Source organism: Chaetodon auriga, chromosome 20 (genome assembly GCF_051107435.1).
Source record: "Chaetodon auriga isolate fChaAug3 chromosome 20, fChaAug3.hap1, whole genome shotgun sequence".
Lineage (NCBI taxonomy): Eukaryota > Metazoa > Chordata > Actinopteri > Chaetodontiformes > Chaetodontidae > Chaetodon > Chaetodon auriga.
Window position 1 is genome coordinate 18,675,661 of NC_135093.1, and position 16,773 is coordinate 18,692,433.

The following is a 16,773-nucleotide window of genomic DNA, read 5'->3' on the forward strand; positions in this document are numbered from 1 at the left end:
TAATTCATATCACAATATACCGTACAATGAACTGAAGTGTTGTGATTCTGAAAAGTGCTTCAGCAGTGGCACATCCACCCATCCACCCATCCACCCATCCACCTCGACACAAAACACCACCAGTTCATAACCCAGCATCACTGCCGCAGACATGTCGTACACCACCACTCTCTGTCTGCTTTACTGTACTTTTACTGACTCTTTGACTGAAGTAAAAGTTCCAATACAACAGTGCAGAGACACTTGCCATGTGTAGAATGATGACGACAGTCTGAAATACATTTTTGGCTTCCAATTGAAATACTAATGTACACAGTTTAATGTTGAAGTTGGTAATTACATTATATCTAGAATGCCATCATCACAACCTGAGTCAGTAAAGTCACAAATAATGAAAGCTTTAAGAAAAAATGCAGTAAAAAGTACAATATGTACCTCTAAAATGTAGTGCAGTAGAAGTAGCCAATAAAGTAGCATAACATGGAAATAAAAATAAATTAGGCTGCAAAAGTTAATTTGAATAATAACTTGAATAAACAAATGTACTTAGTTAATTTCTCCCACTTGCTTTTTGACACAGGCCGTTGACACGTGACTTAGCTGAAAGAATCTAAGCTTTAGCTGCACAAACTGTTTGACGTCATTGAGGATTAAACATCGTGTTTGTTAGATTTACTCTATAATTTTCTCATGTAGTCACAATGTTGCAGACCTCCCTTCACACGAGGGATCAGAAAGAGTTTGAAGTGATGCTGCGTTTAAAGTTATCTGAAATTTTAGTTTTAATGTTTGGATTTTAGTTGTCTTTCTACAGATACGCCTTTACAATGAATAGGAAGAGTTATCGATGTTATGTTGCCTTCACATGTCGAAATCGAGAGGGCAGACTTAAGCTACTAAAGACTAAAGCTCGTCGATTGGAATCAAATGCGTGGTGATGCGGTTTACGAGCAGCGCATGAAGGCACCGTGGGGGCGCCGCTGATAACAGGGCGAGAGGAAGCGCTGCTGTTGCAACATCGCTGCCACGTCTGTAGGCTCCTCTGCAGCAGCGGCGGCAGCAGCGGGTCAGAGCACCGGGATGGGCCGCTGCTGGACGGTGGGGGGATGAGAGGCAGAGGTGGGAGTGACCGAGGGAACACAGAGGAGAGGAAGGAAAGAGGAAACACGTCGAGCCACAACACAACGCTCCCTGTCTCAGCCCCGACTGGAAGGAGCGACCGCTGCCTTCTGGAGGATCCGGAGCTCTATTGTTCCCACAGAGGGGCTTGTTTCTGCTGGTTTCATCCATGCTAAACTCAGGGAGAATGGAGGAATTCGTGACCGAAGAGGAAGAGCCGTGGTACGACCAGCAGGACCTGGAGCAGGGTAAGACAAGCCGCAGCATCCTCACTGTCAGCTGGTGGCGCCGGCCGGTCAGCTGGCCTCCACCTAACAAAGGCTTTCTTGTCACGTAAAGACACGGCACAGATGTCATGGAGAAGTCTTTCCTCAGTTAACACTCAAGTAGCTTCTTAGGAGAAGGCGACAGAAAGCAAGAATCTCTGACAACAATGCATTGAAAGCTTGCCAAGCAGGGCCTTGTGTTGAGACAGCCAGCATCAGACCGTGTTCCAGACCCTCAGTAACACTGTCATCAGGCTGGAGTCAGAGTCTGGAAGATTTAACATGACGAAACCATTTATATCCCATGACTATATGTTCTAGAACTAATAGTGATGAGTAGATTGACGTGACATCAGACATTAACAGTTTTGACCACAGATTAAAGGTCATTTGTCAAGCAAAATGCACATTTTCTGGTTTCAGCATCTTAAATGTGAGGTTTTGCTGCCGTTAGCTGTTTTACATCACTGTGCATTGAATATCTTTTTGGTTTTGGACAGTTGGTCAGACCAAACAAAGAACCTGAAGAAGTCACCTTGGCCTCTGGGAAGAGTTGATACACATTCTCCTCCGTATTTTAGCATGAAGCATGAAAATTTCATACTACAGAGCCTAATTATTACAGAACACTGTGCACTGTGGCCAAGTGAATTCATTGGTTCAAAGACTTTTTCTCATCGTTTTAGGCCGATATACACAAGATAAGATTACAGCAGTGTAAGACAAGCATAAAAAAAGGTCAAGGTTTATCCACCTGATTGTTTCCCATCATACACCTACAAATATGAATTTAACAAAGACATACTGTCAAGATGCTGTGTTTGCCACTGAGAGGTTATACATGTTAAATTGAGGTATAAATATTAGTGAAATACAAATATTTGCCATCAGGCTGCAGAGAGACAGCCTTATACTGTAATTTTCATGTGATTTATCATTGTGCTTATTAGAACTGCAACAAACTGTTGTTAAGAACTGACGCCTGTCTGTTCTCCATTCATTGATTACTCTTTAGGATTATGAAAGAAATAAGAAAGCCATGTCATGCCCATTACATTTTCCTACATCCCAAGCTGAAGCCATTTTGTCTGAGCAAGACTCCAAAGATGTGACACGTGTTAATGTTAAGACAAGGAAAAGCAGCAGAAAAAAGGCCCCCAACTAATGTTTGACTGAGACAGCTAATCAATGATCAGAATAACTGCAGATGACGGCCAGCTATGGTTGAATTAACTCAGCAAAGGAAGGAAAAATCCTAAATCTCAAAAACAAGCCAGCAGGAGGGCTCGCTTTTCAGTCTTTGTCGAGTTAACCTAATTCACAGTCAGCTAATTAACCTCCATCTTTCCATTCAGGCCACCTGCTCTATACAGTGGAAAACAGCACCAGTTAATCTATCACAACTTTGCGAGTGAATCTGTCTGACGCACACACATCATCACGTTTATGCAGTGCCAGATGGGCTTGGTATCAGTCCATTTCCATATAAATGAAGGCTTGCTTTTTATGTTCCTGTTCAGGGGAACTGATAACAGTCAGTCATGTACAGTTTGGATGAGGTCACACTTAATATATTGCTGTGCCCTGAACATCCGCAGAGACACAACACCGAACTGAATATGCGCTGCAGGGCCTAGAGTCTTAAAGTCTGGGTTAAACAAAGTCAGTAAACATGTTTCTCACGCTGATACGCTCAGCTGCTCAGTGAGTTTGAAAACCTTCATCACAGACAAAGACTCCTCGCTGTTCTCAGCACCACTTGCTCCATTTCCTGCCTCTCTCCATCTCTCAATCACTCCTCCTCATGGTAAGCAATTATAAGGGTACATTTCCGGAGAAGAAATAGCGCTGATGGAGTGATTTTACTTGACTAAGAACATATGTGCATACACAGGCAAACATGCACCTGCAGTCATGACGTAATGGATTTGTTGGACAGCTTCTTCCCTGTCACACACCAGTGGACCTGAGGATAAAAATAGTGTCTTCAGTGCTCTTTATTTTGGGAACAGTGATGAGGAAAGAGTAAAAGAACGAGCAGCGGACGAGACAAACATTGACAGTCAAAATGGCTGGTGTCCTCGTGCGTGCATGCGTCCATGCAGACAGCTCTGTGTTTGATGGAGCAGAGAGGAGGTCAGACCTCTAAGAGCAGCACTGTGCTTCAAAGTGCTGACTGCCCGAGCTCATCTCTCGTTGTGCGACATTTCAGGATGCCACAAATGCTTGAGAGAGAGAGAGAGAGAAGGAGAGAGAGAGAGAGAGAGAGAGAGAGAGAGAGAGAGAGAGAAGGAGAGAGAGAGAGAGAGGGACACCGCTGTCATTGTGTTACAGTACCTTGTTGTCATGCAGGAATCACTGGCAGGCTGATGAGAGAAGCGCTGCAGGACCAAAACCTGCAAGGTTTCAGCCTAAAAAGACATGAGGGGACACATGGAGGAATGGAAAGAGTACTAACATATTTATTCAGCATGGGATAGAGCTGAAACACAGTTTAATTGATTTAATTGATCAACAGAAACATATTGGACAGCTATTTTGATAATTGCTTAATCAGTTTACACAAAAATACTGAAAGCATGCCAAACATTTTCTGGTTCCAGCCTCTCAAATGAGAGGATTCTGCTCCTTTTCTTGGGCTTTAGGATGTTGTGAGGTGTATCTTTTCATAATTTTTGACATTTCAGTCTAAGTGATCAGGCTGAAAATAATCATTCATTGCAACCCTAAAATAGTGTGTCTCTGCTCCTGCTTTAAGCTTCTGCTTTGGAATTGATAATTTTACAAAGATTTGTACAAAACTGACATGGAAAAAAAGCCATGTTGAGCTTTTATGCGGGGGTTGTTCCAGACTATTTCCTGGCCAGTTGCAGTTTACTTCCTGGCATCCTGTTGTCACTGGGAGGTAGGGCTGCTGGTTGGCAGCTTTTTTTTTTTTTTTAACCTTTGAAGAGAGCCAGGCTAACTGTACCACACTGATTCTAGTCTATGTCGTAGGCTAAGCTAAGTAGCTGCTGATGGGAGCTACATATGCACCAGAAACACATGAGAGTTATATAAATCTTCTTTAACTCCTGGCAGGAGAACCAATCATCTTATTCCCCAAAATGGTGAACTCTGCCTTCGAGCCATTTGAGAATGCAGCTCTTGATCTGCGTGGACACTGAGCAGATGTCAGACTTGGACAGCAGAGTCCCCGTGTGGAATGCAGCAGATGTAATGATGGAGTTACAGCTCACATTTCAACTCTTAAAGCAGAAAAACAGGAGTGGCGCAGACATGTAGTTAGGATGCGTCTTTGTTTGGGCCTATTGAGTGCTAGCCAGAGCCTCTACTGGCCCAAGTCCAAGTAGAAAATACACAGCTCTAGCAGCTGAGACTGGAGGCTCGTTGGCTTGACTTACATCTAACGAGAGGCTTTCTCAACTGTTAAAATGCTCCTGTTGTAGCTTAATACTTAGTGTTTGTGCCACCCACGCACCCAGTATCACAGAGCAAAGGTCACAGTGTGGACCATAAAGATGCACATCATGCATTAAGGCAGTTTATGGACAGAAGTCAGGTCTGCAACTCACAAACAGAGGAAGAGGAGAAGCCTTGTTTTCCACATTCCAGTCAACCTCATGGGTGACATGTATCTACCAAATCCAGCACTGCCTGTAGAAGAGATCACATGCAGAATAGTCATGATGATGCCTGTCTGCATGTCCACACATGTCCACGAAGTTCTTAAAATCACATATTCAGTAGGAGGGTTGCCTTGAAAGGATCTCTAGAGTTCAGAATTGCCGTCGTGTTTACTGTGTGAAAAGAGTTCTCTGGACACACAAACACACTCTCAGCTGGTTGCAGCTGGTTTTCTGGAGCATGCCGGAAATGTATCTGTCATACGTGATGTGATTACAGTTGAGGCCTCAGTGGTTTTCATCCTGTGTGCGTCAAGCCTCAGGTCTGTCTGGAGCAAACAGACAGTTATCTGTGACGAGTATTGACTTGCTAAGTTGTTTGCTAGCGCAGTGAGTTGTATCGATTGGCTCTCCTCCTCTTCCCCTGTATCCTCCTGTCACTGAGGCTTTTGGCTGAGCAGCTGACTTTCCCTCCTCTGGTAGCCAAAGAGGAATCAACAGCAGATTGTGGACACCGACACAGAGTTTTGGTTATCAGGTTTTCTTGCTGCAGTTGGGTTTTGGATGTGTCAGATGGGCTCAAGGCTGGATGAGATTTGAAGAGTTTGTCCGTAGTTTTAAGTCACGTGCTCCACTTATGTAATTCTTTTTAGTTTATTTATGAGAGGCATGCTGGCTGGACTGATGTTACACTGACCATTACACGACTGCATGTTCAAAATGATTTTTTTGTGAAATTATCAATTTTGGCACTATTTTCTTCATCTGCACTGCACTAGTTTGTATTAACACTATTTTAGCCAAATAATTTCTTGTGTATCCTCCAACTTTGCCTGCATGTGCTAGCAAATTAATTTGCGTCATCATCTTAATATATCAGAGGAAAGGCTATTAATTGTTGCCTTTGGGGCCTACGTGGTAATGGAATAAAATGTCATAGGTTGCTCATGTTAACCATGACAGATTTTAATTCCACGCTTTGAGATGTGGACTATTTCCACAGAGCCTTTGTCGCTAACTGGTGCCATCTGAGAACTTAGCTGGTTGTTTGCATCCACTCAGTGGTACCTCGGCTGCTGACAGCGAGGCCCCGCAGGAATTCATTAAGCTATCAGCACAGGGGGAAGTGTGTGAATTAGTCCACAAGGAGCTGTTGGCAAATGCATGGTGAGCTTGCTACTCATTAGTCTAACTGAAGCAGGTGAGGACAGGACTGCCAGGTAGAAGAGGAACATGGCTTCAACACATACAGCATGACTGATGATGGATTTTTGAGGCTAATACCAATATTTCAATTTGATAAAAGAAGATTCCAGTTTTCTGGTTGTGCACCTGTGTTGCTATACCTTAATGTCCTCAGTACATCTATGTGAGTTAATGGTTGAGTGCACGATTTCTCTTTTTATCCATTCCAACATGGCACAGCTGCACTGATCGGTAAATGTTGCAGTGATCAGGTCGGGAGTTGGCATCCATCCGAGTGATCACTATTCATTATTAAAGGGAGAGCCAGGACTACATGAGAGATATTGGCTCTTCACTTTAGCCCCTTCTTTCTTTCCGACAGAACACAAACCCCATCTTGCTGACTCAGACCCAAACAGTTAGAATAAAGAACGATGACAGTGACTCATCTCAGGTGCAGTAAAAGCAGAACAGTGACTGGTGTCAAACATGATTTGCTTTTTCGACCAAGGGCAGAAATTCAACAACACACTATTATTTAACACATTAAATGTGAATTTGCCTGCCTTAGTCAATGTCTCCCACATCCAAGCTACTTGAATTTCATCTTATTTCTGGCCTAATCTCAGTGGAGCAGTGTCTCTCCAAATAATCTTGGCACCAATCTCTGGCCTTCATATTTAGTCAGCAGAAAGCAGAGGACCTGCAGGGGACATGCTGCAGGCTGTAGTCCTGTCTCTCTGTCCTCCTGCTCTCCTCTCGCTATAATAGAACTGGTCCAGTGCAGACTGAAATGTTGTGATGGACACTTTGATCATTCTGTTCCAGACCCTGTTATAACCTTGCCTAAAATAGAATAGAATAGAGCAGAATAGAGAGTGCTCCATTAATCGTGACAGAGGCTAATCTAAATTGCATGGCTGCATTACGGCTTCTTCTGTGAGATTAAATTCCCCCTTCTTTTCCCCTAAGTCTTCCACTCGACCACCATTTCTTCTTATTCTTGCCTGTTTTCTTCATCACTTCCATCCACACTCCATTTCCTTCCTCATCTTCTTTTTCTCTTTCCTCTTCGTTTACATGTCCTTCTGCATCTGTATCTCTCTTTCTGCAACTATAACATTTTTGTTCATTTCCTTCTCAATTTCTTTCAATTTCCAGACCTCCACTTGGCAGCAGAGCTGGGTAAGACTCTGCTGGAGAGAAACAAGGAGCTGGAGGACTCCCTGCAGCAGATGTACATCACTAATGAAGAGCAAGTGCAAGAGATCGAGGTTTGAATGAGTCCTGCTAAAGCTGTCTAGAGCTTGTCCTGATTCAGACAGGTTGGGAAGCATAGAGAGGGGCTTTATCATTATCCAGAATCATTCATTTTGAGGATCTGTATCTAATTTAAGAATTCATTTCATAAATTCAATTAAGCACAGTTAATAGAAAAGACATTTGGGAGTTTCCCTTTAATAATAAGACAGTGAAAGATCTGCAGTGCTTTCAGTCCTATTTTTAGAATTGTAATGAAGCTTTAGATGGAGGAACAAGGCAGCCATGCAGACTGTTGCTCAATGAAATGGTACATTTACTAACTTATATTTGATCTGATTATAATGAGACTAAGGACAGTGATCAAGAATGAGGATTAGAAGTGGATAGATAATCAATTAGAACATCAATTGATATTACAATAGGCAACAAATCCTAATAAATTCTTGGTAAATTAATCATATCAATGACACATAAATTGGAAAGTGCAGCCAAATTTTGGGACAGCCAATGAGAGCTCTTGTTGCTCCTCTGCTGTTCTTAGAGATGTGAACTAGCTCCTGCATGTGTGTGTATTGGCCACAGTACCTGTCCAAGCAGCTGGAGGTTCTGCGGGACATGAATGAGCAGCATGCCAAAGTGTACGAGCAGCTGGACGGGACAGCCAGAGAGCTGGAACGCACCAACCACACACTGGTGATGGACAGCAAGGCCTCGCAGCAAAAGATAGAGACGTGAGTGGGACTTGAAACTTTCTTACCTCTGTTCCTTCATCCTCCTCTTTTACCTCCTAAACATTTACCCTTCCTCTTGGACCAGGTTAACAGGGACCATTGAGGTTTTGCAGAACCAGGTGGAGGCTCTCTCAGGGCAGGTAGAGCAGCTTCGCTCCATGGAGCAGCTCCGAGTCAGGAGGGAGAAGAGGGAGCGACGCAAGACCATCCACTCCTTCCCTTGCCTGAGGGAGCTTTGCACAGCACCCAGGTATTTGTTCTTTGCTCCACAGCCTGTAAAAGAGGAGAACATCTTTAGGTATGAATTGGATATATTTAGGTATAAATACACAGATCACAGGCCTGAAGGTGTGCTGTATGTTTGTGTGTCATGTTGTCAGGTATGAGGATGAGTTTGTGGTGGGCAGGGCTGAGAGTTTTTCCGTGGAAGTGAAATCCCAACCGTTTGAAGAGGAGAACCAGCATCTGAGGGAGGCGGTGTCGGCTCTACGAGCAGCTGTTCGGACCGAGAGGGGGCGCAGGGAGGGCGTGGAGAGGGAGTGCAACCTGCTCATTGCAGAGTTCTCCCGCCTGCAGACACGAGTGCAGGTGCGCTGCAGAACCAGACACACAATTTTGGTTCATATCCTGTCAACATAGTATAACAAAATACACTGATCAGCAGTACATTTTCTACGTAGCATGGCTCCACACCTCTGCACTGGAACTGGATTCTACATTATGGTGATTGAAGTCAGAATAACATGAGATCTCATTGTGAAATTGTGTGTGTCTTTGCTCTCAGGATGCTGAGAGCTGCCAGGGGAGGGTGCGGGAGTTGGAGGTGGAGCTACAGGAGCTACAACAGCTACGTCGGGCTCGGACTTTCCTGCTGAGTAGTGAGGACGATGGCGTGGCTCTTACCCAGACTGTCCTCAATAGCACCCCAGAGACTGATACCTTTCTGGAGATGGAGGTTGGGGAAACGGGAGGAGGTGTGAGGGAGGTGACTGAAGGCGGAGGAGGTGTGGGAGGGGAGACTCTTCCTGAGTCCAGCCCTGTGAGGAAAAGCTGCAGTGACACGGCCCTGAACGCCATTGTAGCGCGTGATGCATCTGGCCGCAGGAGAGGCAGCTATGCTCTCCACGCCAACAGCGTGAGGAAGAGGGGGATGTCCATCCTCAGGGAGGTGGATGAGCAGTACCACGCCTTACTGGAGAAATATGAGGAGTTGTTAGGGAAGTGTAGACGCCACGAGGAGAGCCTGTGTCACGCCGGTGTCCAGACTTCCAGACCCGTCTCACGAGACCCGTCCATGAAAGACTGTGCTATGGGCCCCACCCCAGCGCCTCCCCCCACCCCCACCCAGTCACCCTCCACCCCCGAGGCCATTGAGAGCATCAGCAAGCAGGTGGAGGCGGTGGATAAGAGGCTGGGACAGAATACTCCAGAGTACAAGGCCCTTTTTAAGGAGATCTTCTCTCGTATCCAGAAGACCAAGATGGACATCAAAGCTACCAAAGCTGCTAAGGCTAGCAAGTCTGGCAAATCTGGCAAATCTAGTAAACAGTAGTGGTACGCTGATTGGCTCTAGAGAGGACCATTATGTACTATTTCAGTGTTAAGTGCTGGAGTACGTGAATGGGGATTGCTGTAAAGATTATTATAGAATGTGCTATTTCAAAAACCGCTAAATTCAAGTACAGTTCAGCTCAGTCAAGGTCTACTCAGAGTGCTGGAACCTTCCAGCATACAAAAGGATCTGATTTGCATGTGATCAAGGCTATTTAAAACTTAGCAGAATTCAGTCATGCAATATATATGAAATATGGTTTGATAAGAATTAGTCTGAATTCAGTGTTCCTACTAAATATATACTGGCTTCATTGCCTAACTACTTTAGACACTTACCACAATAACGTAATAAAGCAATAGGCCTCTCATGAGCCTCACAAGTGCACTAAATGTTAAAGCTTCACTAAAACACTACAAAACTGCATCTCCGATGAAAACATGAGTTGAAATCTAAATTTATCCACCTACTAACATGGGCTGTATTGGTTATGTTTATTATAATGGATTCTACTAACATTTGTATAGTTGCAGTAAGAAAGACAAAGTTTGATCCTCTCAGGCCACAGTGCCAGCTGTCTCTAGAATGAACTTGAGGTGCTAATAGTTCTCCTCTCATTACATAATCATTGCTATACAAATTAACACTGTTCCATACTGAAATAGGCCTTTAGTCTGGATGACATTTCTACTGTCTTGCGCTATTCTCTGTGACCTTACTGCTGCTTTTCTAAAGCTTGTGGTGCCTCACCCTTTTATCTAGAGATTTTAAGGAACAGCTTTTTTCCTAATGGTTCGATAAAAAGGCTTAAAGTACGGTAAATATGAAGTTATATCCAGCAGCCAGTTAGCCTAGCTTAGCGTAAAGACTGGAAATGGAGAAACAGCTAGCCTGACTCTGTGTGTCTAGGTACCAGACTATTTCTTTGCCTGGAGCAGAAACCACAAGCTTTTGTTGTTTTTGAATAAATCAACTTAACAAGATATAACTTGTTAATTAGGGAGCTTAAGAGATGGAATTTGTTAGCTTTGGGCAGCTAGCTCTTTCCCCTGCGTGATGTCTTTAGCTTAACAAGCTAACTGGCTACAGGTTGTAGCTTCTTATTTAGCACACAGGCATGAGTGTGGTATCAAAATTCTCATCAAACTGTCAACAAGAAAGCAAATAGGGGTATTTCCTAAAATGTTAAACTATTTTGAAGCAAAGTTGAACACTTGTGCTTACATTCTTCTTTTAGCCAGAGTGCTCAGATGCTTTTGCAGTGCATGTGTAAAGGGATGCTAACTTCAGGAAAGGAAGCCAGACTGGAAACTTATTACATTTATAAAATAAAAACCTTCTCCCTCCACTGTGTTAAAGTCACTTCAGCTCTCTCTCTTGTGAGTACTGAAGTGTGTCTTCAACTGGACTACATCAGCCCATTGGGGCAAAATACTCAGTAAGATACAGGAAGCATTTATTTGTAGTAGTGATGGTATCTACAGTGTAGGCTATAGTTTAGCTAGTTGTGCCTGTTGTGATTTGAACGTTGAGGAATGATGATCCCACTAAATACTAAATAGCTGCTGTCTTGCAAAAGACAATCTCTGCAGATTGTTACTTTCACTCTTTCCTGGGCATTATGGACACTCATCAGACAGAATATAACCATCTTGAAGGCTGTGATGGTGAGATGTCTAGTAATGGTATTGCACCCTATGCAGTATAAGCATTTTTGTTTGTTGGAGCAACAGATCTGTCAATGACAAATAGTAAAAAGATATGAAAGGTCTTGATTGTCATTGGGATTGAAATAAAGGCCTCTGAATGAAGACAGCATGGACATTAAAAATACATAGGGCTGTGGATCCCTTTGAAACAATATAGTCAAGTGGGGAAATATTCTATGGAGCTTTTTTAAACAAGTGTTGAGACTGACTTTAATTATAGTTACACAGACACACTGTATAGTAGAACTGTAAGCAGTATAAGGCTTCAAACCAGGGCTTTGTCTAATACCTAGCAGTCTTACCAAATTATAAACTAACCTGCAAACACATTGCACCTTTTTTTCACAATATACAATACCTATGCCTTTTTTCTGGGTAACCTTCTATGTAGAAACCTTTGTTATAATGAATGTTATTGCAGCTAATTTTGTATCTGATTCTTCAGCAACGTTGAAGATGTAGCCAAGCTTGAAACCTTTCACAAGTGGCACAGCTGACACCTGAGGGACCCTACACTCGTGTTTGAGGCTAATGTGTGTAAAAAGAGTGAAGGATGGATGTTTGCCTGCAACCTGGTTCTGAAATTATGGAGGAATCTGTTACCTCATGATGAAATAATGGTTAATTTGCAGTTGCAGTAATGAAATTCTGTTTGACAGCTGTGGTGAACGAAGTGCATTTTAGGTCAACACTCAATGATTCAAGTGTGTGGAGGGAGGAATATGTGTTAGCATAGACAAAACAATGCCAAACCAGAGCCTGTTATCATAAAGGCTCATGAGGTTTCTGTACTGTAATGTCTTACCTATTGCACTTGCAAATGTTTGACGCCACATCTTTTGCATATGTAGGGTAGCTGATATGAAATTGTACCTGTGTATTTATTTGTGTGTAATTTTTTTTTCTATTTCAGTGCCTATTTGTGGATGTCACTAACAAACTGTCAGAATAAACTTATTTAATTTGCTTTTCTTATATTATCCAGTTTAAATGTGTGCATTATTAGTTTAATAAGATTGGCATAGAGGTTTAGTCTGCTCTGGTATTAGTTCACATCATTACTGAACTAAGACCTATTTTACCCTGTTAATAAAGCATTGATACATGCATCCTGTGTCGTATTCACTGTTTTTGACACTGAGTGAGGAAAAGGAAGAACTATGTACAGGGTAGGGCACATTCCTGTTATCTTCTTGTGTTTGTTTCATTATGTAGGACGAGGGAACACTTTATACACACACACACACACACACACACACACACACACACAATGACTGTGTTTGCCGACATCCACAGAAACCTCAGTTTTAAGTGGCGTTAGAGCAGAACTCTTCCATGGAAAGAAGGTGTAAAATTGATTGCTGTCTGTTTTCCTGCCAAACGTGTTAGTTCCAAAACCAAAAACACACAAACACATAAAACAAATGCAGCAGCAAAACGCTGCAAGAGAAAAATACTGCAATCACAGAAACGAAGCAGACGCAAAAACTTACAAACCCAGAAAACACATGTGAAAGAAAAACGCTGCAAATATATATAAAAACCCCCACCCCACAAAACTCCAAAACAACTGCAAGAGAGAAATGCTGCTATGTTACGGTACGTTTTCCTTTATGTATTTTTTTAAGACACTTGGCCGTAAGTGTTTAAAGAAATACTTAAAGAAAAACGTAGCTTTTCACCCTCCTCTCCACAGTCCCACAGGACCGGTGCATCCTCAGTTCGAGTCCCCCTAGTGGCCTGGCGCACTTCCATTTTGTGGAGTGAATTTGCAGCATTTTTCTCTTGCAGTTGTTTTGGGGTTTTGTGTGTTTTTTGATGTTTGCAGCATTTTGCTTTCGTATTTGTTTTGTGGGTTTGTAAGTTTTTGCTTCTGTTTCGTTTTTGTGATTGCAGCATTTTTGTCTTGCAGCATTTTTCTGTTGCATTTGTTAATGTATTCGTGCGTTTTTGGTTTTGCATCATTCCTGTGTTTGCAGCGTTGTGCCGTTTGCGGCGCGTTTGCCCTTGTCGGCCACCGTATGTGTCTCAGTCGTGCTTGACTTTGAAAAAAGAAGAGGCTTCAAGAAAGGCTCAAAAGTTCAGTTAATTCTGAGTTTCCCTTGCTCCTCCCTGTCTCCCACATTTCTGCAAAGACAACTTTTCGCTCACAGCAAGACCGGAAGTAGCAGGTAGCCAGGGCATGTTATCAGCTACCTGCCGAACATTTACGACTCACATGGAAAAACTCGTTAAATGCATATCCGCGCATGTTTCACTTTTTGTACCTTACATAACTCCTTCCCCGTCAATCTGACCGCGTGGCCTAATGGATAAGGCGTCTGACTTCGGATCAGAAGATTGAGGGTTCGAGTCCCTTCGTGGTCGCATTTTGTGCTTCAGGTAATGTGAACATCGTGTTTTTAAGCAGATGAATTTGTATCCGAATGGCAACTGTAACCCACAGTTTGTGGCAAGTGTGCAGTCAGGAAGTCGTATTTTGTCAGGTATACTTGATCATCATGCATTGAGATGACGACTGTTGTTTGCTAGCTTAGTTAACGCCAGTGTTGTGCTAACCTAAATTAACCGGTGTTAAGTGATAGTGTACAGTGATAGAAACAACCTAGTACATTTAAAAGTTCGAAATACATTTTCACGGAGTGAAGACTCAAGTATGACTTGAACCCCCCTCTAAGCGTGACAGCAGAGTGGCGCAGCGGAAGCGTGCTGGGCCCATAACCCAGAGGTCGATGGATCGAAACCATCCTCTGCTAAGATTTTAACCTTTTATATCTGTTTCTTACGTTGACAAGTTAACGGCACTTTTTTTTTTTATCGATCTTCACATTTTCATCATACTTAATCACATACTTCGAAGATCTGTGTCAGTATTGGCTAAGTATTGTGTTCAGAAAATTAATTTGATTTTGGTTTTTTGTTCCTCTAAATGTACTTACACACAGTTGGAAAATAGAGATATAAACATATACAACGAAGCTTAACAAAAATAGGTAAAAATAAAAATAGAACGATTATATCCAAACACTTATGTAGAAAAAAAAATTAAAATATAGCACCAAGAAATAAATATTAAATGGGTATACATGAAGTAAGTGGTTGCATGTGTACATATCTATCTATCTATCTGTCTATCTATCTATCTATACACACACACACACACACACACCTGAATATGCACAGGTCACCATTTTGGTTAAGAGCTATTAAAATAAAGAATGCAATAGAGTATGATATGTTTACAGTGGTAATACAGCTAAAATTCCTATGCAAGGCACAGAATCCGATGCCTTTATCACAGATCACCAGTAAGAGCAGTTTAGAACTGTTTAGTCATAAAAATGTTGCTACTTAATTTTATTTTACAGAATATTAAAGGACATACAAATGATATGCAATTACTGACAATACAATCCTGGGAGATACAAATGTTACAGCCAGTTAGTCAAAATCCACTTGTCTGCTCCTCTTGATAGCTGAATGGATCTTTTTCTGCTTGAGTCGCTCATTGTTCCTCTTCTCCAACCTGCACAACATATTTCACATGAAAGGCACATTTACGATCAATGTGCATAGAAACACAATTTGTGCGGCCACTGGATAATACCTCTTTGCTCTGAGCGCTACATCTTCTGCCGTCGGTTCATGTGGCTTCTCGCTGGCCTCGGCAATGATGGCAGAAATCTTCTGGATGCAATCAGAAAGGTTTCTCTGTTGACTCCTGCTCAGCTCTGAGGTCACAAGCAGCTCCCCTGCCTTATTGATGCGGGTTTTGTTCTGTGCCACAAAGCAGAAAATGAGTACAGTTGATTTTAATACAGTTTCAAAATGACAGGGGCAAAAATCAGCAAATCCACAGGTCATTCAAACTACTGTAATACGACTATGTACAAAAGCATTCAATTGTAATCAACATTTCGCGCTTTAACCTTGATGGCACAGCGTTTGAAAACAAACCTTTTCGAATATTTTCTGCCGAACATCTTCCGGGATCCAGTCTGCTGTCTGCACGTGGAACCGGACCTCTGCTTTTGTGCTGACTGTGGATTGAGATGTCATTACACAAAGGAATATGCTGTGCATGACAGAGCAGATTCCAGATTCAAAACCTTGTATAAGGTGTCAAGAGTGACTTTGGCACATACAGTATTCTCTTCTCTACCAAAGATCAGTCATTATTTTAGATAGTAAAGATTAACTTTGGGAACCTTTGTTGACGTTCTGACCACCAGGACCACTGCTTCTGCTGTACGATACTCTCAAACGGTCTAAGAGCCAGGAGGAGAAGAAATATGTTGTTGAAACATACAAAACGAGAATGAAAAGACTTTACTGTTCTGAATAAGAGAATATATATTTGCATATTTACCCACTGGAATGTGCACTTGGACGTCCTGAAAAAGTACAAATAAATCTATTGCTTTACTGTAGATCTAGGATGTAAGTCTATCACCAGAGTATGATGCAGTACATTTGCACAGTTTAATGAATGACTGATTTGTTCTCATCTCAGTCCCCATCTCTTCTTTCTGTCATGGAGGGGATGTCACAGCAAACTGCATTCACAACTCTCACCACATTGTCACAATGACCTCTGGAGGTTTGAGAAGGGAAAAGCTTAGTACTGCTCGTATGTGAAGTCAGCACATCCTGGGATGATAGGCTGGCATTTTCACCCCAGCTGTACATTCTGAGCCAGCACGTTTTGACTCTTCAGTTCATTTTAGCGTGACTTATTTGAAGTAAACGGGGTTATTATTTTTCCCCTCAAACAACAAGGTTTCTGTTTTGACTGGGGGTGACAGTCTGGCACTTAGACAAGGGTGGCTGCATTTGTTAGTGATGTTTAACTCACCTGTATGGTGTCTGTCCCTCGCGTCCCGTACCCAACACTCAGCTGCCAAGTATTACTAAGATCTGCTATAACAACACTCCTTAGGTTTACATGCTGTGGAATCACCTTTACTCCTGCTCTACAGCAAAGTAAACACGTCCGTCGTGCTATGTGTGCCGCCATGTTGGACTGACGTAGTTATGGGTAGTTAACGCTAAGTTTCACGTGATGTAGCTGCTGCTTAGCCACAGTTGCATTTTTTTGTGCGGGCACTGGAATGGTCATAACCTTGTGTGCTGCTGTTACAATATATCACATTATGAAATATTGAACAATGACAACGGGGAAAAAAAGACAGGTTCCACCGAGATTTGAACTCGGATCGCTGGATTCAGAGTCCAGAGTGCTAACCATTACACCATGGAACCGTATAACTTCCATGTAGTCACTGTAAATATGATGTTATCAGCGATACCATGAATAAGTAC

The 16,773-nt window shown here is 42.5% G+C and overlaps 2 protein-coding genes and 3 non-coding genes across 5 annotated transcripts; 3 read left to right on the forward strand and 2 right to left on the reverse strand.

The window, feature by feature from the left end:
- Nucleotides 1–959: 959 nt before the first annotated feature.
- On the forward strand, nt 960–12,560 carry LOC143339207 (cerebellar degeneration-related protein 2-like). Its single transcript, XM_076760308.1, has 6 exons — nt 960–1,367; nt 7,358–7,470; nt 8,042–8,190; nt 8,276–8,440; nt 8,571–8,778; nt 8,975–12,560. The coding sequence occupies exons 1-6, from the start codon at nt 1,289–1,291 to the stop codon at nt 9,740–9,742; spliced, it is 1,482 nt and encodes a 493-aa protein (XP_076616423.1). The 5' UTR covers nt 960–1,288; the 3' UTR covers nt 9,743–12,560.
- Nucleotides 12,561–13,745: 1,185 nt separating this feature from the next.
- Nucleotides 13,746–13,818, forward strand: trnar-ucg (transfer RNA arginine (anticodon UCG)). The gene has a single exon. It is a non-coding gene; the product is annotated as a tRNA-Arg (tRNA).
- A 317-nt stretch (nt 13,819–14,135) lies between these two features.
- trnam-cau (transfer RNA methionine (anticodon CAU)) lies at nt 14,136–14,207 on the forward strand. Its single transcript has one exon. It is a non-coding gene; the product is annotated as a tRNA-Met (tRNA).
- Nucleotides 14,208–14,793: 586 nt separating this feature from the next.
- Nucleotides 14,794–16,480, reverse strand: mrpl58 (mitochondrial ribosomal protein L58). The gene is made up of 6 exons (XM_076760160.1): nt 16,307–16,480; nt 15,821–15,845; nt 15,660–15,719; nt 15,409–15,491; nt 15,059–15,228; nt 14,794–14,977 (listed from the first exon to the last, which is right to left on the reverse strand). The coding sequence occupies exons 1-6, from the start codon at nt 16,466–16,468 to the stop codon at nt 14,893–14,895; spliced, it is 585 nt and encodes a 194-aa protein (XP_076616275.1). The 5' UTR covers nt 16,469–16,480; the 3' UTR covers nt 14,794–14,892.
- Nucleotides 16,481–16,641: 161 nt separating this feature from the next.
- Nucleotides 16,642–16,713, reverse strand: trnaq-cug (transfer RNA glutamine (anticodon CUG)). Its single transcript has one exon. It is a non-coding gene; the product is annotated as a tRNA-Gln (tRNA).
- Nucleotides 16,714–16,773: the final 60 nt, after the last annotated feature.